The sequence below is a fragment of the Mesoplodon densirostris genome, chromosome 6, assembly GCF_025265405.1.
Source record: "Mesoplodon densirostris isolate mMesDen1 chromosome 6, mMesDen1 primary haplotype, whole genome shotgun sequence".
NCBI classification, from domain to species: domain Eukaryota; kingdom Metazoa; phylum Chordata; class Mammalia; order Artiodactyla; family Ziphiidae; genus Mesoplodon; species Mesoplodon densirostris.
In genome coordinates, this window is record NC_082666.1 from 1,184,071 (window position 1) to 1,206,805 (window position 22,735).

Sequence of the window (22,735 nt, forward strand, 5' to 3'; positions counted from 1 at the left end):
GAGTGAGCTGCCACCCACCTGCTCTTCCCTTTGAGGCTCGACTTGTGGTCCACCTAGACTGCAGGAGCGTTGTTCCAAATTGCAGGCCTTCACATCCAACTGGTTGTTGAGAGGGGTTTGGGGACCCCAGGCCTCTGATGGTGTGGAACCCGGGGCCCGTGGCTGTAGCCCAGCAGGGTCCTTTACGATCACTGAGGGATGGGGTGAGGGGCACATGCTGACCAGGCAGGGGATACGAAGCCAGGCCCCTGTGTCCTCTGGATTACGCGGCAAAAAAAGGTGCGGCTGGGCCTTTTCTGCTGCAAAATAGACCACGGGTCCCGTGTAATGTGCCACGTGCTTTCTCTGCAGTGAGTCTCTGCCACCGTCCTCCACGTCCCGTGACTCCCTACACTGTCTCAGGAAGCTGTGCGCTTACACGCACCACACGCATGTCGCGGGCATCGTGCTGGCTGCTGGGGAGAGAGCAGTGAGCACACAGGCAGCCATGGTTCTCTCTTTAGGAGAGGCGGACGCTGACTCAGTCATCCAAGCACACAGTCGTAGACCCTCAGGAATACGTCCAGAGGTGCCAAGTGCGCACCACGGCAGGCCTGGCTCATTCCAGGTCGGGAGGAGGGATCAGGGAGAGCTTCTTGGAGGAAGTGACCTTTGAGCTGAGAAATGAAAGGCGGTGCGGGTTGAGAAAGTTATGGTGAGGCTGAGAGGGAGCAGGCCCTCCCTGGAAGAGGAAACAGTCTGAAAAAGCCCAGAGTGGTGGAGATGGAGGGGAGGGCGTGGGTGCAGGGCCGGGGCTGAGCTTGGAGCAGCTCAGGGATGCCCGGATGCAGGTGTCCTGAGGGAGTGGGCGTCTAGAGCAGAGGTCAAGGTGGGAGACAGATATTTTGGAGTGACTGATATTTATTTGGTGACGGAGGCTGCACACGGATGAGCTCACCTAAGGAGAAAACAACAGGATTGAATCAGTCAGCCCCTGCTGCTTAACAAACAGCCACACAAATGTATTTTTATTTTATTTTTTTGGCCACGCCACATGGCTTGTGAGCTCTTAGTTCCCTAACCAGGGATTGAACCCGGGATTCACTTGGGCAGTGAAAGTGCCGAGTCCTAACCACTGGACCACCAGGGAATTCCCCCATACAAGTGTATTTAGCTTCCCTGCCTGGGGCTCAGCTTGGGATTGGCTGCTGCAGGCTGGGCTCGGCTGTGGAGCTCAGCTGCATGTGTTCGGGCAGTTTTGTGTCGGCGGGAGGTGGGTTGATCTGGGCCGGGTCTGCTCCCCTCGTGCTTCAGCTGTGGCGCTTGTCTCGTGGCCGTGATGGAGGCACACAGTCCGGGAAGGCACAGGGGCCCTTTGAAGGCTCAGAACGGGCACAGCGTCACTTTGCCTCATCCCCTGAGTCACTGCCTGGTCCTCACTCTCGGCCACAGCAGCTCACATCAGGGGTCTTCATCCCACCTTGCGTCTCAGGTCCCCTGAGTCTCCTGTAACCGGGGTGCTGGAAAGTGGACCCTTGTGGTCTGCGTCCTGCAGGGGCTCCGCTACATCACACACCTTCCAGCTAAACAAGAAGTGGCCCCAGCCCAGGGGTCAGCATCCCCAGTGGACCAAGAGTGGATGACGGCCTGGGAACTCCCATCCAGGAAGGAGGAGGGGCGGCCCCCTCTGGGGGTGGGTGTCCCTGAAGCACTGGCTCTGCGGCTCCAGTGTGTTGATCTCTCGTCTCTGTCCTCTGAGACGCTTCCGTTTCACGTGTTCACTTGCTCCGGCCACGTCTGAAGGAGGCGTCGGGACACATGCCATGTGTGCAAGGCGCTCAGCCCGTCTCCTGCCTGGATAAGTCGCCCCATCTCAGCCATGCGGGGCTTCCGACACTTGGAGGGTTTTCTGTACATTTGACTCCAATGTACTCCAGGTGCTCAGGGCCGCACCCAGTTTCCCTTAGGAAACGTGCCTCTTTCTCCAGGTTTGAGGATTAGAATTTGGGGGCTCTCAGCCTCGAGCATCCTAGAGGCCCTTGTGTGCACCTCGAGGACCTCCCTGGCAACTTAATTCTTCCAGAGGTCCAACAAAAACATCGCACCCCAGTCTTGATTTGGTCTGTACCCTGAGGACGTGTCTCACTGCGGCGCGGGGATTGAGTTTTGTCGCCTGTCTGCATTTTAACAGCCACGTCCTAGATTTGATCCCCGGCCAGCCTCAACCCTCCTGTGGGGTTTACTCTGAGATTAGAGTCCCTCAGATCCTGGGGGACCCCTGCCCACCCTTCCCATGTGGAGCCCATCCCTCTGGGCCTCCCCACAAGGGCACAGGTGTGCACACACACCACACACTCACACGCTGACTGCCCTGCTGGGGGTCAGAGCGGAGTGCATATGGGGGAGGTGAGAGGGGTGAGAAGGAGGTTGGGGGCAGCTCGGCCACGGGGCAGGGATATTGACCCCCTAGCAACATGCCTGGTCCCATAGCACGGGGAGGGGACAGATGCCAGGCTGATGGCAGGGGGTCCCCAGGGTGCCCAGGGGCTTCCCGGCCTGGGCCACCCCTAGAGCTGCCTGGAGAAGACAGGGTCTGGGGCCCTGTGTCCACCACTCTGGGCACCGGGGACTAGGATGAGACCTACCCCTACTCTGGAGGGGCTGCAGGAGAGGAGGCCTCAGCTTACTTCTCTGCAAAGTGGGTGCACAGACGGGATGATCCCTAGGGTCTCATAAGCTTACAGAAGAGTCTGCTGGCCTTGGTTCTCCATCCCTGACCCACTGTGCTCTGAGTCCTTGGAAAATGCTTTCTACCCCCTGAGGCCCTTCTGAGCAGGGGGCAGCCTAGGGACCTGGGGGACTCGGGACCTGGGGGTGCAGAAGGTGGCAGAGACTGGACCACTCATCGGGGACCAGGGACAAGACCCTCCTTGTTGGCGCCCGGGGGTCCTCATTTGGAAGTGGGTGGAGTCACTGCCCTGGTTGGGATGAGGAGGCCTCCGGAGTGAACTGGACACCAGGACAGTGGAGGGAAGGAGGGGAGCAAGAGAGGCTCTGAGGTCCCTCTCATCCCCCAGGAGCCGGCAGGTCCTGCTCCTTTGCCCCCTCGGCCCTGGTGGAACCACTGCCTTGAGGACCCCCAACAAGTTCCGTGGTTAGTTTTCTGGTCTCCTGCCTGGGGCTGCAGTTCCGGGGCTGACCACCGGGGGCGGGCTGTGCGCACTCTACTGGATGGAGCAACTGGAGCGGGGAAGGGACACCCGGGGTCATTCTGGGCGTCCCCCTGCCGCGGATCCAACAGGCACCTTTTATTGTTAGCCTCCAGGCCCACAGTGGGAGCTGCTCAGAGGCGGGAGGGGGCTCTGAGACCCTCTATAGATCATTCAGCTACTGTCCCCCCTGCACTCACCCTGAGCAGGGGCCCTGTTAGCCCTGGAGGCGGTGCTGACATGACAGGTGGTCCCTGCCCTGCAGGAGCTCACGGCCTGGAGGGGCAGATGGACAAGAGCAGGAAAGCAAATTCACGTGAGAGAGAAGAGCAAGTGCTCTAGGGAATGAGTCAGGGTCCTGGAAGGAGGGCCAGGAGCCCCTGGGGGTCTAAAAGGCTCCCTGGTGACATTGCTGCCGGGACCAGAAAGACAAGAGCAGCCAGCCCTGCACACTCTGTGAGCAGTGAGCCTGGGGGAGCTCAAAGGTGCAGAGACTCGGAGGCAGAAGAGAATTTGGCCGGAGAGCAGGCGAGACAGGAGCCAGTGTGGCTGGAGAGAGCTGGGAGGAGGGGAGGGGAGGTGGGGGGATGCGGGCGGCAGGGCCAGACCCGGGCCGGAAGGACGTCCTGGTGTCTGTGCCACGCGACAGCTTACAAGGACAGACACTGACAGGGTCAGTGTCTGTGACCAGGAGGCAGGTTCAGCTCAGCGGGGAGCCTCTGCCCCGAGGTCCCCCAGGAGGCTGGGCTGTGGTCTCAGCTGAGGCTCAGTCAGGGTGGGGTCTGTCTCTGAGATCATTCTCCGGTTATTGGCAGGAATCAGTTTGCACGGGGGCTCGGGTCTCTCCTGTCTGTGGGCAGGGACCCCGTGTCGGGTCTTTGCGCTGCACCCTCTTAGGGCAGCTCGTCAATACCTGATCTTGCTTCTCTAGAACATTGGACCAGAGACAGAGAGACAGAGACAGCAAGAGAGAATGAACACAGGAGGGCGCGAACCAGGCAGAAAGTCACAGACTTTTCATAAACCAGTCTTGGAAACAACCGCCCATCCCTTTTGCCCAATTCTATTCATTTGAACCCGGTCCCAAAGCCCATCCACCCTCAGGGGAGGGATGACACAGACATGTGTGGCAGAGGCAGGGACGCTGGGAGCCGTCGTGGGGCGGCCCACCCACAGGCCGAGGTGACACAGGACAGGAGGACCTGGAGGGTTGTATGCTATCTAGCACTCATCTATGGAGTAAAGTACATTATTTCATTTTTATTTTTTAAAGGTTTTTACTCCAAGGACAATAAATGTAAAATAATGGATTCTAAAGGATTTAAGAATTAACGAAAGAACAAAGTCCTCCCACTCTAGCAGGTGGCGCCCCATTTCCCACCCTCCCCCTCTGTGTGTGCCTGTGCTTTTGCGGGAGTCAGGCAGGGAGGATTTCCCCTGGTGGACACCGGTCAGTCCATCCTCTTCCTCTTTTGCATTTTCTGGGGCCCCGAATCAGAATTTCCGAAGAGCCCCTACTGTGGATGTTGGGTCCATTTCCTATTTTTCTCCCCCATCACTGTGCTGAAGGGAACATCCGCGTCCACACATCTTTGTTTATAACAGATCCCTGGAAGTGGAGCGTCTCGGTCTAAGGCAAACATGATTTTAACGTTGGTCACAGTTTCCAACATCTGAGATCTCCTTGACCACTCTGAGCCTTGTTTGGGAAAGCAGGGGTCCACACTCTGGGGCTGAGACCCCCGGGAGGGCGGCAGAGGCGGGGCTGTGTGGGGGGTGGGCGTGAGTGAATGAGACAAGGTTTGTGCTGGACACACAGGGAGCAGTCCCCAGAGGCTGAGGTTAGGCCGGGAGCAAAGATGGTCGCCCCCTACGTCCCCAGCTTCCAGAGCTCCAGCTCCGACCAGTGACCCTGCCTGCGCCTGGGGAGGACTGTGGGTGTTGAGCTGCAGTGCGGCAGAGCCGGAAGCCCCTCCCCCTGCCCCCAGGAGCTGTTCAAGAAAGTGGTGCCCTACCACTGCCTGGGCTCCATCTGGTCCCAGAGGGACAAGAAAGGCAAGGAGCACCTGGCTTTCACCGTCGTGCCACTGTCACTCAGTTCAACAGTGTGGCCAACTGCATCATCACCACCTGCCTCGGGGACCGGAATGGGACGGCCCGTGCCAGGGCCAGGGTGGTGGAGCACTGATCTGGGGGTGGCCGCGGGATGCTGTGAGAGGGGCAGGGGAAGTCCCTCTCCAGTTTTGGAAACTTCTTGTTCTTGGAGAATTGGGTCTCTGGCTTGCCAGCTGGTCCCTCTGGCTGAGACTTGGCTGCCTCCAGGTTGTTGGGTGGGTGGGTGGGAGGGGACGGTACTTCCTTCCCCAAACCAGCTCAGCCTGTGCCTGCAAAACCACGCCCCATGGCTCCTTCTGTCTGCACTGTGCTTCACGGGGAGGGCACCCCACCTGCCCAGGGACAGGGTGCTGCTGGGAATGCTCTTGGCTAAGGGGCCAAAGGGGCTGCCCAGAGGGGCAGGTCTGGGATTCCCCACTCTGCCCCGAGGCCAGGTGCTGCTAACTACAGAGAATCCTGTAGGATTGTTGCCTCTCAGCAACACCTTACACTGGGGTGTAGCCCAAGTCAGCAGTAACTTGTTAGCGTGTGAGAAATCTCAGGGGACTAATGAATTCATAGCGGGTCCTTCCTCACCCCACCTCAGAGGTCTCCCTGTCAAAAGGGGCAAAGTGTCGCTCCCCGGTGCCCCCTGGCAGCCCCTACCCCGTGTCAGAGGTGGGACCCAGGAGACCCCTCCTGAGCGAGAGAAGGCAGAGTTCCCTACACTGTAGGAAAGGGGAAGGCTTTAGCAGGGCCTCAGACCCAGCCTGAGGGGCAGGGGCTCCAGGGGGGCTGCGGCAGGGAGAGCAGCTCAGCCAAGGCTCCTCAGAAAGCGGGAGGCCCTTCTGCAGGGAACAAAGAGGTGGCCCCAGCTTCAGGGACGCTCGTGGGGTCGGGCCAGTAACTACGGGAGACGTTATCAACTGCCTCTGTGACTGGCCCTGTTCTAAGTGCTTCGCAGAAGCTGACTCATGCTGTCCCGCCGGCCACGGGCCCGGGCCATACGCGCGGGCGGGGAGGCAGGACTTCCTGACAGCTGGAAGGTGCTGGCTCGGGAAGGGCCCGGCTCGGGAAGGGCCCGAGGACGCGATAGGTGAGCCCAGGAGGCCGGGGCGCGGAGCTCGGCCGAGGGCCGGAGGCGCCACCTGCGCGGTGCAACCTGGAGGGTCCGCTAGAGGGCGCTGCGGCTGCGGCGAACTCGGGGCGGGCGCGGGTTGGGCCTCGCGGGCCGCCGTCCGCGCTATAAAGGGCGAGGCGCGCGGTTGCGCGGCCTTTCCGGGCGACAGGGATGGAGGGGCGTCTGGCCTCGGGGACGGAGCCCGGGTCCCCGCCCGCCCCAACGCCCGCCGCCGGCCGATCCCCGACCCCCGCGTCTCCATCGTGGGTCACGGTGGTCGGATATGCGCCCGGGTCCGTGGGACAGGCGGGCGCAGAGATCCCTTGTGTTGGCGGGGGTGGGTGCGGCGAGGTTCAGGCGCCTCCGCGTAGCATCGTGGGGCTGGGGCTGGGGGCGCCGCGGATTGCTATGCTTTCCGCACCTTCCCGGCTCTGAAGCCTCGAGAACACGGATAGGCAGCAGTAGTTTAATGGGTGAGTGGGGACATTTCATTCAGAAATTGCCCCTCCCCCCTTCAGCGCCACTGCTTTCCCTGCTTGCGACCTTCAGGGAGTCACTTTTTACTCCTAGCCATCTGTTGTTTTGTCTTTAAACGGACAGGTTGTCACTGCTTACTGAGCTCTAAGAGTGAGGCGATTTCCGAATTATAGTGTGTGTGTGTAGTACAGTGGGTGTGAATGCGGTGGCCTCCTTGTGCAAGGGGTAGCTGCATTCATAGCCTGGTCCTTTGATCACCTGCGGTCTGCACTACTGTATTGTGACCTTCAATTTCCACACACCCCAAATTAAACGGAGTAAAACACGGAGGGTACCTGGGTTTGGTGTGTAGACACGTGTAGGCCTGGAGATCAAATGCAGCAAAATAAAGCCTGGGTGAAGGGTGTGGGCTTGTAAGGCTGTTATAAAGCCGTGGGTTTCTATTTTTCTCTAGCGAGTTTGCCTGCTGGGAACTAGGGGCCTGCTGGGGTCTGAGGTGAGTTGACACGTGTGCTGGGACAGGTTTGCGCTGAAGAAGAATTTCTGTGCTAGTTGAATGCCTTTTTTGTTACATCCTAAGCACGGGGCCAGGGCATCCATGTGGTCAGGGAATAAAAACTTGAGTTATTTAATCTTCTGTAGGCACTGCCCCTAGAGGCGTTGCAGGTGTGGCTGCTGTGCCACATTTGTGTCATTAGGCGGCGGAGAGAAGAGAGGCTTGACTGCCCAGCGTTCTGGCCCGTGGACATCTGGTGATTGATAGTCTGACACTTGACGGTTTGCTGCCTGGGGGTGTATGTTTACTGGCAGCCTGAAGCCTATCGTGTAAAAGCACTTTAATTCCCTCCTAGTTCTTGGCTGGCCCTGGAACACGAGGTTGCCAGGTGTGTGACGGCAGCAGGTAGGAGTGACCCGCTGGTGCAGTGATGAGCAGGAAGGTAAGTGGGTTTCAGTAAGGCAGAGTTGCTGAAGATTTGTCACATTGGATTAAAAAAGGGTGGCGCTAAAATTTTCCTTTCTAGCGTGAGCTCAATAATACCACCTAAAAATCTGAAATAATTTGACTTATTTTAGGTGGATCCATGGGTAGTTACTCTCTCTTAAAACAAACTTTATGATGGGTTGTGCAGCCAGAAACTAGAAATAAAGTTGCCAGGTTTAAACGTTAGACAATTCCAAAGGCCAGCTGTGCTACCTTACGTGAGGTTTTTCTGAATTCCAGAGAACTGTTTCCTGTGTTGCCTTGTTTAGTGCGCTTTGATCCGTTGATATATCTAGGATCTCACTAGTAGCTCCCTGGGAGAGGCTGCAGAGATTCCTAAGGAGGGCCCTCCTGGCTGCACTGTGATCCCTTGGGTTCATCAAACACCAGCCTACTGCCAGGTGCCGGCATAGGCAGCCCTTTTTAATTTTTGCCTCGGGCTGCCCATCGCGGGTCTGAAAGGTGACAGTGGAAAGGTGAAGGGTTCATGTGTCAGTAGCAGCCTTCACTAGTTCTTTTTTATATATAAATTTATTTATTTTTGGCTGCGTTGGGTCTTCGTTGCTGCACATGGGCTTTCTCGAGGTGCGGCGAGCGGGGGCTCCTCTTCACTGGAGCCACGGGCTCTAGGCGCACCGGCTTCAATAGCTGTGGCTCGTGGGCTCAGTTGCTCCGCGGCATGTGGGATCTTCCCGGACCAGGCCTCAAACCCGTGTCCCCCGCATTGGCAGGCGGGTTCTTAACCACTGCGCCACCAGGGAAGCCCAGCCTTCACTGGTTTTAAATACTGGCAACAGTAATAACGGCCGCCAGCTTTTCTTGTGCTCTGATTCTGGGCCAACCACTTGTGTTGTTCAGTACAGGAAGGACGGCGGCTGTTGGCCTGTGAACCGGGGCAAGAACGACCAGCCAGCACGGTCCGGACCGAGGTGAGAGGCAGTGCTTTTCTGAGCTCCTGCTGGGCGGGTGCGAGGGGACACTGCCCTGCAGATGCCGGGCTTGCGGCACCATGGGTGCGGCAGCCCTGCTGCACCTGTGACGTTGGGGCGGAGAGGAAGCGGCTATTTCTACGCTCAGTGCTCAGAACAGTGGGCACTAAGAATGGTTTGTAGCCGGACATCACCCAGAGCTGCGGGCGGGGCCCCTTGTTTGCACGTGCACTGGCAGTGGGAGCTGTGCGTGGGCCCTTGAAGACTTGGATGTTCTTTTTCTTTACAAAATAAAGCACCTTGTGAGAATTAAATGAGATATGTGAACAGGCATATGGCGAGCTTTGGGCACAATGGGATTGACCAGGAGAGAGTCTCCTTACTGGAAATGAATGTTCTGTTGGTCTGTCTGGCGAGCAGATTTTAGGAATCCTTGGGCAAGTGTGACCTGCATCCCTGGCTGAGGGCCGCTGAGCTGGTATCAAGGCCCTGTGGGGCTTCCAGGCCCTGTTCGGAGTAGGACCCTAGGTGGGGATGAGGGGGGCCCAGAGCCACTGGTCCACGAGCGCTCGTACTCTGAGGACCTTGAGACGAGTCACTCTGGAAGGAAGGCCAGAGGTTCGCTCCTGGCTTTTGTCCTGTTGGTGAGGCAGGAGCCGGGCCCCTTTGTGGAGCCCCTCGACGGGCTGACCGTAACCTTATAAAAAAGGATCATCCAGACCAGGGGTTTCTTGGTCTCCTTGCAGATGGAGGGTGCATTTTGCTGTTTCCTGAAATGTTTAAGTTGGAGGGTTGAACAAAAGCTGTAGGTTAGTGGCTCTCGACTAGGGGCAGTTTGTCCCCCTCCCAGGGCACGTGGCGGTTTGTAGGGCAGGAAAGGGATGGGGTGCTGCTGGCATCTAGGTGGTGGGGTCCAGGGCTGTGGCTGCATGTCCTGTGACGCCCAGGACGGCCCCACCGTAAAGCTACAGGGTCCCAAATGCTGATAGGGCCAAGGTTGACAAACCCTGCTATAGAAAATAATTGGGGAGGGATTCACGGATTGGATTCCATTTCTCAGGTCCGTGGGCCCAGGTTGGTCCTAGGCAGCTGGTCCGTGGGATAGACCTGCACGTGTGGCTCTTGTCACTCTAGGACTGGCTTCAGGACAGGTAAGTTGGGAGCGGGCTGCTTGGCTGGGGGTCTCATAGAACTTTTGGACCCTTTAATACAAGCACATGGTATCAATTGTGTGTGCTTTGAGGAGAGGTGAGAATGTCCAAGTAGCTGATAGTGAAGAGCCACCGTGGGCAAAACTGGTGGGGCGGCGGGACAGTGGCCTGACCTCAGCCACCTCCCCTGTTACACGGTGTGTTGGCAGCAAATTGCCAGGTCTGTGGCTCAGGGTGGCCTGGCTGGATGGCTCTGGCTGCAGCATCTGAAGGCTTGATCGGGCCAGAAAGAAGCACTTCCAAGATGGCATGCTCTGGCTGCTAGCAGGGCCTGAGGCTCCTCACGACGTGACAGCTGGCTTCCTCCAGAGCTAGTGTGACCCAGCCTCAGAGCCAGCCCTGGTGCCCTTGGGAGGGACCGTAGGGTGGGCGGGAGCTGCCTGCACAGCGCGTGTCTGCTTGGTTCTTAATCCAAGTTTTGGGAGTGTGCTCTTTATTTTGTTGTTTTTTGTTGTGTTTTGTTTTTGGTTTTTTTTTTGAGAATCTTGAACTTTTGGCTACTCTTGGCTGCTACTAAGCAGCTACCAGAGTTTTTGCCCACTTCGTATCGTGCGCTGTGGCTTGTCAACTGGAGTGGGGTTGGGGTGACAGTGTAATTGCCGGAAGCAAGATGACTTGACGAGCAGAGAGGGTGGCGGGTGGTGGTACATCCAGTAGGTCCACCTTTGAGCCTGGCAGCAGCTGGGTTTCCTGTCCTACTTGGTAGAACCTCCCTGGCTGAATCCCCCCTAGAAACTGGGTGGAATGTTCAGAAGGACGGGGGAGCGGGGCTTGGCTGTCTGGCAGCAGAGGCTGAAGAGGCTTGAGCAGCTGTGTCCTTGCAGTCCAGAAGCCAGTTGCTCTGCTGAGGAGGCTTGACTGTGGTCCAGCCTGTCCAGCACTGGGGGCGTGGCAAGTGGGTCGTCTCGGTTTTCTGTCTGCAGATCCTGCCATGAGCCCAGGGCAGCGCCCGCAGTTCTCCAGGAGAGCGCGCCAGAGTGGAGCCAGGGGGGTGCGCGACTCAGTACGGGGGCCACGTACGTCCGTCCCGTCTGCCGGCAAGGGCAGCAGCGAGCCGGGGGAAGTCATGGCCTTGGGAATGTCCTCTGATGAAGAAGAACCTGCAGGCTTATAGAATAACTTTTGTGGGGAACGTTGGTGTGCTGAAAAGTTCTGTGTGCTGTTCCCCCTCGGTGTGGATCCGCAGTGCTGGGGCAGCAGGCGTGACACAGAAGTGCGAGCGGAGACCGTCTGGACCCCCGACTCCAGGGAGACTAGAGGTGACAGCCAGCCCAGTGAAGGGGACGGGAGGAGCTGGGGGCGGGGGCGGCAGCCCAGCAGGCGCCCCTCGTCTCGGGGCCCTAATCCTGGCTCCCGGCGGGTGGTCGGGGGAGCTGCAGGGTCTCCCAGGCGAGCAGAGCCCACGGTCCTGAGCTGTTCTTCGCTGTGTTTGGGTCACCTCTCCCCATCCAAGGGGAGAAATCTAGATGAGGTTTAAGAATTGGTGCTTCCAGAACGTGGATCTCATAGCTGAAACCTCGGAAGACATGTTTTCAGCACAAGGTGTTGAAGTGAACGGAAGGATTCAACCCCTTTTCGAGGAGGGCGTCTCCATGTGGGCAGAACTGGAGGAGAAATGGGTCTTGAATAAACTGTCTTGACTTGCACTTCTCTGTCTGATCAGCTGAGGCCCCGGCACGAGTTGAGGGTGTGAGAGGGTCAGGCTCCTGGGCTCACAGCTTCCTGTTTCAGGGGGAGGAGGGCACAGGGAAAAGGGGACCCTTGGCTTTTTCCCGGACAGTGGATGTTACACCTAGTGGCGCATTGGCATCAGTGGAGAAGCCTTCCTAGGCTGGGCCGCACTGTTCTGTGCAGCAAGCAGTACGGGGAGAAGTTAGTGTAGAAGCTCTTACGAGAGAAAAACTGCGATCGGCCCACCCTTACCTCCCCATCTGAACCACACCGGATCCGGGTTGGGGGCTCAGCTTCCAGTGTCCTTGCCCTTGGCTCCAGTCATAACCCCAGCCAACCAACAGCCAAGATGTGGCTACCCCCCACCCTGCCCTAGCCCTCCAGCAGACCGTCCAGGCTGGGCTCTGGAGTGGGCTGAGGGGACTTGGGTGCTCACGGAAAATCTTTATTTACACACATGTTCTCCAAAGTAACAAAACCTTGGTCTAGGCAGGTCCCTTGGCCAGCCCTTGGTGCTCAGGCTCTAGGTGTTTACCTCGTTCCAGCTGAACAGTCCTGTCTGGGAGCCTAGAAAACCCTGGAGGTGGCGGGTGCAGGTGCAGGAACTCCACGGCTGCCCGAGTTCTGGGGACCCGTAGCATCTGGACACTGGAGCAGCCTCGTCCTTTGGTGGCGGAGAAAGGGAAGAGGGCCAAGGGCAGGAGTGGTTCTTGGGTCGGGGCGGGAGGGCCCGGCTGGCCATCAGGTGTACTTGGTGTTGGAGATCTCCTTCCAGAGCAGGGTCTTGAGGTGGCTGAGCACCAGCGAATGGTGCGCCTCCACCTGGCTAGCCAGCCCGCTTAGCGTGGTGCACGTGCGCAGCTGCTTGCCCAGCTCAGCGCGCAGGCCGGCAGGGGCGCCGGGCAGCAAGTAGTCCCGTAGCAGCTCGCACACCTTGGCCAGGTTGGGCTGCACCAGGTCGCCCTTGCACTGCCGCAGGAGCGTGTCGCAGGGCGCCCTGCAGTCGCGCCCGTAGGTGCAGTCCGAGCTGTGCTCGCAGTGGCGGCCCCGCAGGAAGCGGCGCACGGTGGCCTCGGGCGCCACCTGCTGCAGGTCAGCCATCCTGAAGTCGTACTTGGCTGTGTAGCCCACGTTGGCTAGCGTGGTCTCGCACATGTAGAAGGTCCCGTAGGCGCCGTGGAAGAGCTCCTCCACGAACTCCAGCAGGCCGATGGCAATCTTGGCGCGCCAGGGCCACGCGGGCCCCAGCCACTGCTGCAGGGCCCCGTGCAGGGCGGGTGGCAGCAGTGGGCGCAGCAGGGGCGGGAGCACAGCCCCGGGCCAGGAGCTGTGCGGGACCCCCTCGGTGAGGTACAGGTCCCCGCAGTAGCCCAGCAGCCGGGAGGCGTGCTCTTTCTCCTGCAGGGACAGCAGCAGCAGGAACTCGTTCCGCTGCAGCAGGGCCCACACTGACTTGGCCTCGGCCAGGGACACCCTGTGGTCCTTGTTGAAGTCAGCCATGAGCAGGACCTGTCCGGCCAGCGCAGGCAGGGAGGGCAGGTCTCCCAGGTTTGCCTGTGGTTTGGGGGCAGGAGAGAGGAGGCCAGGGCATCGGCCAGCAGGTTCCGGACCCAGCACGTCCGCCAGGCAGGGGGAGCCCCGCCTCCAGCCGACAGGATGGAGGGGACAACCAGGGACCTGCAAGGCCCCCTCGCCACTCCTGGAAGCCCAGCTGCGTCGTCTATCCCCCAGTGCACAGAGGTGGGAGCGCTGGATGGGGCCCACTCACCTCTCATCTGCCCCTCCTCCTCCTCTCCCCAAAGATGCCCCTGGGGCGGGGCCTCAAGCCTCTGGGTGCTCCCTGAGGGAGGGTCTGCTTGGAGCTGGGGGGCTAGCCAGGCACCTGGCTGGCCCGTGTGGCCTCCACCCAGCCTGCCTCCTGCCCTGTCACACGTCCCTGGGCATGAACTTGACTGGCCCCCAGGAGGGCCAACTGACCTTGAGAAAGCTGAGGGTCATCTCCTGGAACTCCTTAATCGAGGTGCCCCGGGTGGGCTTGTCAAAGAGCCCCAGCTCCCGCCGGGGGGCCACGTCTGCCCCCGCCTTCGAGTCCAGGCTCTCCTCAATGCCACACTTGATGGTCACCTCCTTGCCCTGCCAGAGCCCGCTGTACACCTGCACAGGACCACAGGGACCCTCCGTGCAGATGTCCCCCTCTGGCTGCACCGAGGGTGTCTGAGCCCTGGGGCTGGCCCTGGCCCGACCCTGCTGGGCTTACCTGCTGGCCCGGGACAGAGGAGAGGCAGGTCCTCCACTCCACCTGGTGCAGGTTGCACAGGTCCTGGCAGATGGAGCCTGAGATGATGCCCTTGCGGTACCGGTCACACTGGGGAGAGGAGGACGCAGGACGTGGCCTGGGGAGCCCGGCGGGGGCTCATCCTGCCTGCCTGCCTGCCCGCGGCCCCGGCTTCAGCCAGATGCACAGGGAGAAGCTTTCTGCAGTAATTAGGTCAGGCTCTGGAGTAGCTGCCGCCCCCACTGGCCCCTTCTCGGCTCTAGACGAGGCCTTGCAGCCCCCTGAGTCCTGGGGGTCTGGGCTGACCTGAGCAGGTGAGGCTGGAGGGGGTGGAGTCAGGCCCGTCCCTGTGGGGGGTAGGGGGGAGTCATGGCGTCTGGAGCGAGTGGGGGGTGAATTCCTGGATGCCCATCACCGTTGCCGTGGTGCCCAGGCCCTTGGTGGAGAGGGCCTGGAGGAAGGAGAGGGAAGGGAGGTGCAGAGAGTGTGCTGAGGGGTGGGAGGCGCCAGAGGCCCTGGACTCACCTATGGGAGCCAGGGAGGAGGCCACGACAGCCGTTTCATCCAGAGGAAAACCAAGAGACCACACACTGTCATTCTGCCACCTTGGAGGGAGGCCCTCCACCACAGGGGTCTGTTCTGACCCCTGAAAAGCCCCAGGGCCACAGGGCCTTTGTGGGGTGGTCTGCCAGGGAGCCTGGGCGGCAGGGCTGGGCCAGGGCCAGGGAAGGGACCTGTCAGCCACACCGCCCACCAGTGTGGGGAGGGGCTTCCTCGGAAGCTGAGGTGGGCAGTGTGTCCATCAGCCTCAGGGCTCCTGCGACCCATCAGACATCTCCCCTCCCAGCCTGTTTACTGTGTGCAGACTGGGTGGTGGTGGGGACCCAGCCGAGCACCCAGAGGTCCATGGGCACCAGGTCCGCGGCCCCTGGTCCTGCCTTCCCCACACACACACTGGGTGGCCTTGGACAAGCTGTGGAATATCTCGGAGACGGCTGATACCCCCATGAGGCGGGCAGGTCTCCCCTGGAAAGGAGAGGGTGTCCCCATGGCCCCAGGGACAGGCCTCAGGAGAGCTGGGCCCAGCAGCCAGGGCACTCTGGGAAAACAGAAGCTGCAGGTCCTCTGTCTGGGAGGGGCAGGCTCCTCCTCTGCATGTTGGGGCGCTGCTCGGGGCACACAGGAGGTACTCAGAAAACACCCGCCAGCTCTGAGCGTCTGCTCACTGCATGCCACTGGCCAGACCCCATCTCATGCCTCCTTCCAGGTCTTGCTGCCCTCAAAGGCCCCTCCACCCACTGCCAGCACCAGGCGGCCCGGGCTCATCCCAGACCTCCCGCCCCACTCCCTGGCCCGAGGGGTCCCCAGAGCAGGGCCTTTTCCCGCCCGCACCCAGAGGCCGGGCTCCACCCCCACACACACCTGCCCCTGGGTCTCCCCAGCCACCCCGACTGTGAAGGCAGAGCCATGTGTCCAGCACCCAGCTCCGGCCAGGCCCCTGGAGGCCCCCAGTGAGCCTTTCTGGAATAAATGGGCTTGCCTGGGAATGGCCGGGAGGCCCGAGGCCTTCTCCTCTGAGCTGGGACTGCGCCCTCGGTACCTGGTGGCAGCCCCGCCCCCAGGAGGCCTGAGCCAACCATCAGTGGGCTCCTTACAAGTCCCTACGCATGGGCATGGGCTCTCCCGCTCTGGACCCCCGTGCCCCTCCCACCGCCACCTCTGGACCGCCACCTCTGGATGTTCCCAAGTGTGGCCCCCCTGGGACCTTGCCCAGAACAGGCCTGCTGAGCCCTTCCGGGGCGCCACACAGCAGAGGAGGGGAAATTCCAGGCCCCTGGCTGGTGCGAGGCAAATGGAGACGGGTTCAAGGCCAGCCATCTCCTACGGCTCCCCCTTCGAGACCCCAGGAGCTCTGCTGGGGCAGGGCAGGTCCGTCCCCAAGTGGCATGGAGGCCTCAGAACCCTGGTCGGCTCACCAAGGGCTCCAACCTGCCCGGGGAGGCCAGGCGGGGTGGCTGGGGGGATCAGAGTCAGGTTAGCCAGGGCCCCTTCGGCCGGCGTCACCTCGCCTTCCAGCCAGTCACAGCATCAGCAGGAGCGGTGAGCCACCCTGTGTGCACGCTCGTGGGCGCACAAGCGCTGGCGTGGACAAGCACACACGGGCTCACGCGCCCTCACATGCACGTGCACAGCCTTGCTGTAGACGCCACGGTGGCGACTTAGCACTGTCTCCTGTCTGAGGCCCCGAAGACCACACCCCGCAGCCTCCTTTGCTGGACTCCTGGCCCTAGGAGGGGCCCTCAAGGCCACCAGTGCCTGCCTGTCCCCGCTTGGGCTAAAATGTCTCCCTCCTGGACACCTCTACAGCTGGCTCTGTCCACCTGTCCGTCCCCAGCCGCCCGCATCTGCACAGCCTCCCCTTGGCCTCTGCATTCCTCTCTGGCCTCCCCCATGGCCCGCCAGGGGCAGCTCTGCAGTCGACACGGTCAGATGTGTCTTAAAACCCGCTGAGCCGGTGCCTCTGAGCCACGTCTCTAAGCTGCCACGGCAGGAGCACTGGCCCAGGAGCCCACAGGCCTGGCCCGAGGTGACACTTACGATGACCACCTGGCAGATGTGCCCGCGGCAGAGCTCAGCGTAGGACGAGTAGTGCACGTAGGCCAGCCAGCTGCCCGCGAAGATGCCCAGCCAGACCAGGAAGACGTACTTGACCCTGAGGCCTGGGAGCCGGCCCTGCGGGGGAGGGGGCCATGAGGAAGTGCCGCATTTGGGGTGCTGACCCCATGTCCCGGACCCCAGCCTTCCCGAGGGGTGGCCCCACTCCGGGGGCCAGCACCTGTCCAGCCCAATGTCTCCCTTCCCCTCTGCCTACCCACTGTGGGTGGGGCCGGGGCCTGGTGTCTCCCAGACCTTTAAATCTCACGGGCAGGTAAAAATAAATTCCAAAATGAGGGAGATATGGGGTAGACGCTCTTTATTTTGCTGAATAAAGAGATTTTGAACAATTTTCCCTCCTGTCCTGCCCGCATTTCATAGTGACATGTAACCTCTGCACAAGGTCAGGCTGGAAGAGCACCCCCACCCCCGCGCACTGTCCCCCTGGGTGGTGGAGATTTCGGGCTGGACCCGGGCCAGCAGGGGGCGCGGGGTTGGAGGCACGGTCACCCTGTGAGCCTTTAAGAGACACAGCCTCACCCACCCGCGATCACAGAAGCCAAAGGGTGGATACAGCCCGCTTGTCCATTGACAGATGAATAGATAAACCAAATGTGGTCCATCCACACGACGGAATATTATACATCCACGAAAAGGCAGAGAATCCCGACCCAGGCTACAGCAGTCCCTGCCCTGGTCCCTGTGGGTCCTGTCACCCATGGGCGAGTGAGCCCCTAGGACAGGAGGACATCATGTCCAGTGAAATGAGCCAGACATGAGACAGATCCTGTGATTCCACCCATGCGAGGGCCTCGAGGAGTCAGATCCACAGAGACAGGAAGGGTTGGGGGGGCCAGGGGCTGGGGAGGATGGGGAGTGCGTGTTTAAAGGGGACGGAGTTTGAGTTTGGGAAGATGATGAGACGGGCTCTAGAGATGGTGACGGCCGCACAACAGTGCGAATGTGCTTAGTGCCCCTGAACCGTGCACTTAAACATGGTTAAGATGCTAAATTTATGTGGTGTATAATTTACCACGATAAAGAACAGATAACTAAGACATGCAGCCCCTGGCCCTGCTGCCAGAGGCTCTGTCCCAGAAGTCTGGGGTGGGCCGGGAACTGCTTCTATGGAGGGCTCAGCCCCTCTGCCAGGTTTCCGCAGCTGACGGGTAGAATTACAGGGTGGGAGAGTCCCAGAGCCCTGCAGGAGCTGGGGGCACTGTCTGCCATCCAGCCCCCAAGCCGGGATTGCAGAGGCATCAACTTCCTTCCCTACCCCCACCCTGGTAATCACAGGCCTCACTGGCTGCTGCTGTCCAGGGGCGGCCAGCTGATGGGATGGGGTTACCATGCGCTGACCTGTGCAAGAGCTCAGACACCTTGACCGGGCAGCTGAGCCCCAGAGAACAGGGCCCGGGCCCAGGGACCAGGAGGGCAGGAGGGCCTGGGGCTTCAGGCCAGCCTGCCCCAGAGGAGAACCACTGCCAGCACTGGTCACGCACCCTGCCACCCGCGGGCCAGGGAGCGGCTCCAGTCCTGGTTAGTCCTGGATCCTAGTCACCTGGGGGCTGAGGCCGAGAAATGGGGCCAACGGGTCCCCACTGAGGACAGGGCAGGGGCCTGCAGGCCCAGCCCAGGCATCTGTGCTCATTTTTACGGTTCTTCCAGGAGAGGCGGGGTCCTCACCTCCTGCTTCCCTAGCACCGACTCACACGGCTGGCCAGCCGGGGAGGTGCCGCAGCAGGAGGGCCTCTGAGAGCTCCAGGGGCAGGCTCGGAGCCTCAGAGGCCTGGGGTGGCCCTGGGCCGAGTGAGAGGGCTGGGTCTCAGGCCCACTAGTCCCTGCCACTGCATCTGTTTCCGCCAGTTTTGTTCAAAGGGAAAAACAGGAAAGCAGAGGAACAGTGGGTGGGGGGCTGGGGAGCTGGGGATGTTGTCTGGCAGTATGAGGTCAGAGGACTTCCAGCCACTGGTGGACCACGCCCCGAGGTGGAGGTGGGCAGGGCCTCTGGGGGGCCAGCGCTGGGAGTCCTGGGGGGATGGCCAGGACGAGGGCAGGCTGTAGCCTGCACTGGACCCAGGGGCTGCCCTGGGCCTGACCCAGGCTTCCCAGACTGACTGCAGGGCCCACCCTGGACACTGCCCACTGTCCCGCCAGACGCCCTCCAGCTCAGGCCTTCAGGTGGCGGCACAGCTCCCAGGACACCGTCCGCACTTGGCTAGCTGTGACCAACCCCCAGGCCCTTATCTTAGGCGGGCACCTCCTCCAGAAGTAGTCCCTGCCCTGGCTCCTGTGGGTCCTGTCACCCATGGGCGAGTGAGCCCCTAGGACAGGGAGTGTCCTACTCCTCATTGGGTCCTGTGCAGCTGCTCACCCACCGTGGCCTGCCCGGCTCCTCGTGGAGCCGCTTGGGGGCGCCACTCGGGGGACAGTAACAGCAGAGTGATCGGCAGCCTTGGGGCCGGTGACCCACGTGCGCCATGACCTCCAACCCTCACGGCCGACCCAGGAGTGTGCTTCACAGGCAGGGAAACTGAGGCTCAGGGTGTGTCCTGACATTACCGGGGGTCCTGGGCTCAAACCACTGGGAACCCACCAAAACCCCTCTCCTGTCCATGCCCATCTGCCGTTCCCGGGCTGAGCTCAGAGGCCTGACACCCAGGGTCCGGGACCCGCGACTCTGGCCTCCCCTGCGGCAGCTCGGTCAAGGCCTTTCCCGCAGGACGGGGGCTGCTGCACCCCCTGCCTCCCAGCATAGGGGTGGACACAGACCCTCAGCTCCCACCTTGCCCAGCGCTGGGTGGGGACCACCACGAACCCAAGGCCCCAGGTGGGCAGGGAGGGCTTCTGGCACAGGCGAGCACCGGGTTACCTGGCTCTCACCCTTCTCCCCAGAGGGGAACACCGTGGCCTGGGCTCTGATCAGGGCTGTCTCCTTCTGCCCAGGGGCTGGGGTCCTGGAGGGCACTGAGGTTGTAGGTGTGGCCTGGATGATTTGAGACTCTGATGTGGGCCTGGCTCAGATCACCCAAAGCAGAGGTGACAGGGTTCCTGACAGCTGGCACCCGAGGCAGCCTGGGCCTCCCCTGCAGATGGCAGGGTCCTGACAGGGACAGTGATTCGTCCAAGGTCACTGTGGGGTCAGGGCACACTCCTAATCTCGGGCTGGCTGGGGGATGGCCCAGGGGGAGGGTAGTCCTTCTTAGGGTGGTTCTATGGGTCCCAAGTTTTCCATCACAGAAAAACAACCTGGTCTTTTAAGTAGAGGGAAGTGGAGCGGACTTGGTGTGGCTTCCGGGCCTGCGGGAGCAGGTCCAGCCCGCGGCGGGGTGGGGCCTCCTTCAGCCCCAGAGGCAGGGGTGCCACCCTGCAGCATCCGCGGGCCCCTGCCGCTCCGCTCACCGCATGGACAACCCTCACCCCAGTCCCCAGTCCCCTCCCTGCCCCCAGCCTCCCCGGGGGCCACGCACCGCAGTGCTCATCGGCCTTGAGTCCCGCCCGAACCCGCCCCAGGCCCCAGGCTGGACGCCGCGCGCCCCCGCCGAGGCCCGGGCCCCACAGCGGGCGGGGCGGGGGCGGGAGCCGGCCGGGGCCGGGGCGGGGGCGCGCCTACCTGCAGGCCCTTGGAGAAGGGGCAGAAGAGCACCAGGTGCGCCAGGCGCCGCAGCCGCCGCATGGTGGGCGCGGGCCGTGCACCGGCCCGGCTCGGCTCGGCTCGGCTCGGCCTCAGCCCCGCGGGCCGGCCCGCAACGGCCGCCGCGCCTCCTCCCGGCCCCGCGTCCCCGCCGGAGCGCTCGCCTCTGACGGCCGGGCGGGCGCGCGCGGAGGGGAAGCGCGGGGAGGGGGCGCGGCGGGGACGCGCGCTGGGTGGGGGCAGGGAGCAGAAGGCGGGAGAGGGCGCGTGGCCGCGAGGGTGGCGGTGCGGGGGCGCGCGGCGGGGAGGAGGGAGGAAGGGAGGGAGGAAGGGAAGGAGGAGGGGAGGGGGAGGGGGAGGGGAGGGGGTAGGGAGGGCCGGGGGCGCGGCGGCGGGCCGCGGTGCTGGTGGGAGGTGACCGCGGCCCCGCCTCCAGCCCACCGCCCCCCTCCCCGCGCACCGCCCTGGAGAGAAAGGGGAGGGCGCCGAGGCCCCGCCCACCCGCGCCCCCAGCCCGCACCCTTGAGCGGCGGGGTCGTCACGGGAGGGGACTGTCACGGGCGGGGCTGTCGCGCGCGCCCCTGCAGAGAAGAGACGGGTGGTGGAGCCGGGCGGCCTGAGGAGGTCCCACGGGTCAGGGTCGGTCGCGCGGGGCGCGGGAGGGGCAGTGAGCCCAGGGACCGGGGCGTGTCGCGGCTAGGTCCCTAGTGGGGTCCGGCGCCAACCACCTGGCCCGGAGGGGCCGTGGACACTGCGGCAGCGTTTGCCTCTTTCTCCCACTGTTTAAAGAAATACAGGCAAATGCGCCCTTTCACTGTGCATCTCTGCCGGTGTTTACACAGACAGCCCTGTGGGCACCACCGCTTTCAGGCTACAGAGCAGTTCCACCCCCGACAGACCCCGGGGCCCCTCTTCCTTCCAGCCCTCCCGTGGCCCAGCCCTGGGGAGCTCGGGCTCTTCCCCTGCACATCCCATAAATGGACTAAAGCAGCCACAGCCTTCAGGTCTGGCCTCTGTCATTAGGCAGAGGGCCCTGGAAATTCAGCACCCCCTCTTTGCCATGGTGACTCCCGGCACCAGGCACCAGCTTGATTAGCCAGTCACCTCCTGAAGGCCCTCGGAGTTGGTTCTGGCTTTGGGGGATCAGGAGCAGAGCTGCCATCAAGTCTGCATTCGAGTTTCTGTGTGAAGGAAATTCATTGTCACTGGAGTGATACAGAGCAGGGATGCCGAGTGCTGTGGTCAGGGTAGGTTTAACTTCCTCCAGAGCTGCCAGGACGCTTTCGAGCTGCACGTTTACATCCCACTGCAGGGTATGGGAGTTCTGGTTGCACCACATCTTCAGCAGTACTTGGTATTGTCCGTTTTTAAATTCTGGGCATTCGGGACTTCCCTGGTGGTCCTGTGGTTAAGACTTTGCCTTCCAATGTAGGGGGTGCGGGTTTGATCCCTGGTTGGGGAGATAAGATCCCACAATGCCTCGCAGTCAAAAAACCAAAGCATAAAGCAGAAGCAATATTGTAACAAGTTCAATAAAGATTTTAAAAACGGTCCACATTAAAAAAAAATTTTTTTTTTTTAAATTCTGGCCATTCTACTGAGTGTGCAGTGGTGTTTCTTTGTGGTTGTTATTTGCATTTCCTTAACAACTAATGATGTTGAATATTTTTTATGTACTTAGTTGCGACCTGTATATAATCTTTGGCAAAGAGTCTATTCAAAAATTTTGCACATTTTTTTATTGTTTCCTTGTTGTTGAGTTTTGACAATTGTTTTATATCTTCTGGAAACCAGTACATTATCAAATATGTGATTCGCAAAGATTTTCTCCCAGTCTATGGCTTGTCTTTTCATTTTCTTAACAGTGCTTTTCAAAGAGCACAAGTTCTTAATTTTGGTGAGGTCCAATTTGTCCATTTTTTCCTTTTTTTCGTTTGCACGTGTCAAGTCTAAGAAACCTTATCTTTGCTTAACCCAACCCAGGGGCACAAAGATTTCCTTCTGTGTTTTTCTTCTAGAAGTTTTACAGTATTAGGCTTTACACTTGGGTCAGTGATTCAATTTGAGCTAATTTTTGTACATCGTGCAAGGTATGGGTCATGGCGGTGTTTTGTTTTGGGGTTTGGGGGTTTTTGTTTGTGGGGTTTTTTGCATGGATATCCAATCGTTCCAGCACATTTGTTGAAAAGATGAGCCCTGGGATGGTTTTGTAGGGGAGTGCCTCCAACGAGACACTGCCCTGCAAGCAGTTTCCCCAGCTCCCAGATAGTTGTTTTCCAGCAAGTTCCGGAGGGCAGATTTCCTGCAATTCTGCCAACACCACAGTGACTTCTCTGCTGTCCCGAGAGCCACAGCTGAGCTCTGCCAACAAGATCTCAGCCCGGGCGCAGGGGTTCCAGCTCAGCCCTACAGGTTACTTCTTTTTTTGGCTGTGCTGCGCGGCTTGTGGGATCTTAATTCCCTGACCGGGGATCCAACCCGGGCCCTCGGCAGTGAAAG

The 22,735-nt window shown here is 60.8% G+C and overlaps 1 protein-coding gene, 1 long non-coding RNA gene and 2 other non-coding genes across 8 annotated transcripts; 3 read left to right on the plus strand and 1 right to left on the minus strand.

Moving 5' to 3' along the window:
• The first annotated feature begins 6,573 nt into the window (after nt 1-6,573).
• On the plus strand, nt 6,574-11,647 carry LOC132492468 (uncharacterized). Of its 4 annotated transcripts, none has more exons than XR_009532818.1 (6): nt 6,574-6,875; nt 7,334-7,375; nt 7,731-7,817; nt 8,720-8,790; nt 9,851-9,941; nt 10,925-11,647. It is a non-coding gene; the product is annotated as an uncharacterized LOC132492468 (long non-coding RNA). The 4 variants fall into 4 exon arrangements; XR_009532821.1 differs by having other exon boundaries at nt 6,574-6,695; XR_009532819.1 differs by lacking the exon at nt 7,334-7,375.
• On the plus strand, nt 7,524-7,651 carry LOC132492832 (small nucleolar RNA SNORA17). Its single transcript, XR_009532888.1, has one exon. It is a non-coding gene; the product is annotated as a small nucleolar RNA SNORA17 (small nucleolar RNA).
• LOC132492830 (small nucleolar RNA SNORA43) lies at nt 8,851-8,983 on the plus strand. Its single transcript, XR_009532886.1, has one exon. It is a non-coding gene; the product is annotated as a small nucleolar RNA SNORA43 (small nucleolar RNA).
• Nucleotides 11,648-12,110: 463 nt separating the features above from the next.
• DIPK1B (divergent protein kinase domain 1B) lies at nt 12,111-20,306 on the minus strand. 2 transcript variants are annotated; one of them, XM_060101459.1, is made up of 5 exons: nt 20,216-20,306; nt 16,546-16,680; nt 13,930-14,037; nt 13,650-13,826; nt 12,111-13,226 (listed from the first exon to the last, which is right to left on the minus strand). In XM_060101459.1, exons 1-5 carry the CDS (start codon nt 20,276-20,278, stop codon nt 12,414-12,416), a joined length of 1,296 nt encoding a protein of 431 aa, XP_059957442.1. In that variant the 5' UTR covers nt 20,279-20,306; the 3' UTR covers nt 12,111-12,413. The 2 variants fall into 2 exon arrangements, with proteins under 2 accessions (XP_059957442.1, XP_059957443.1); XM_060101460.1 differs by lacking the exon at nt 13,650-13,826.
• Nucleotides 20,307-22,735: the final 2,429 nt, after the last annotated feature.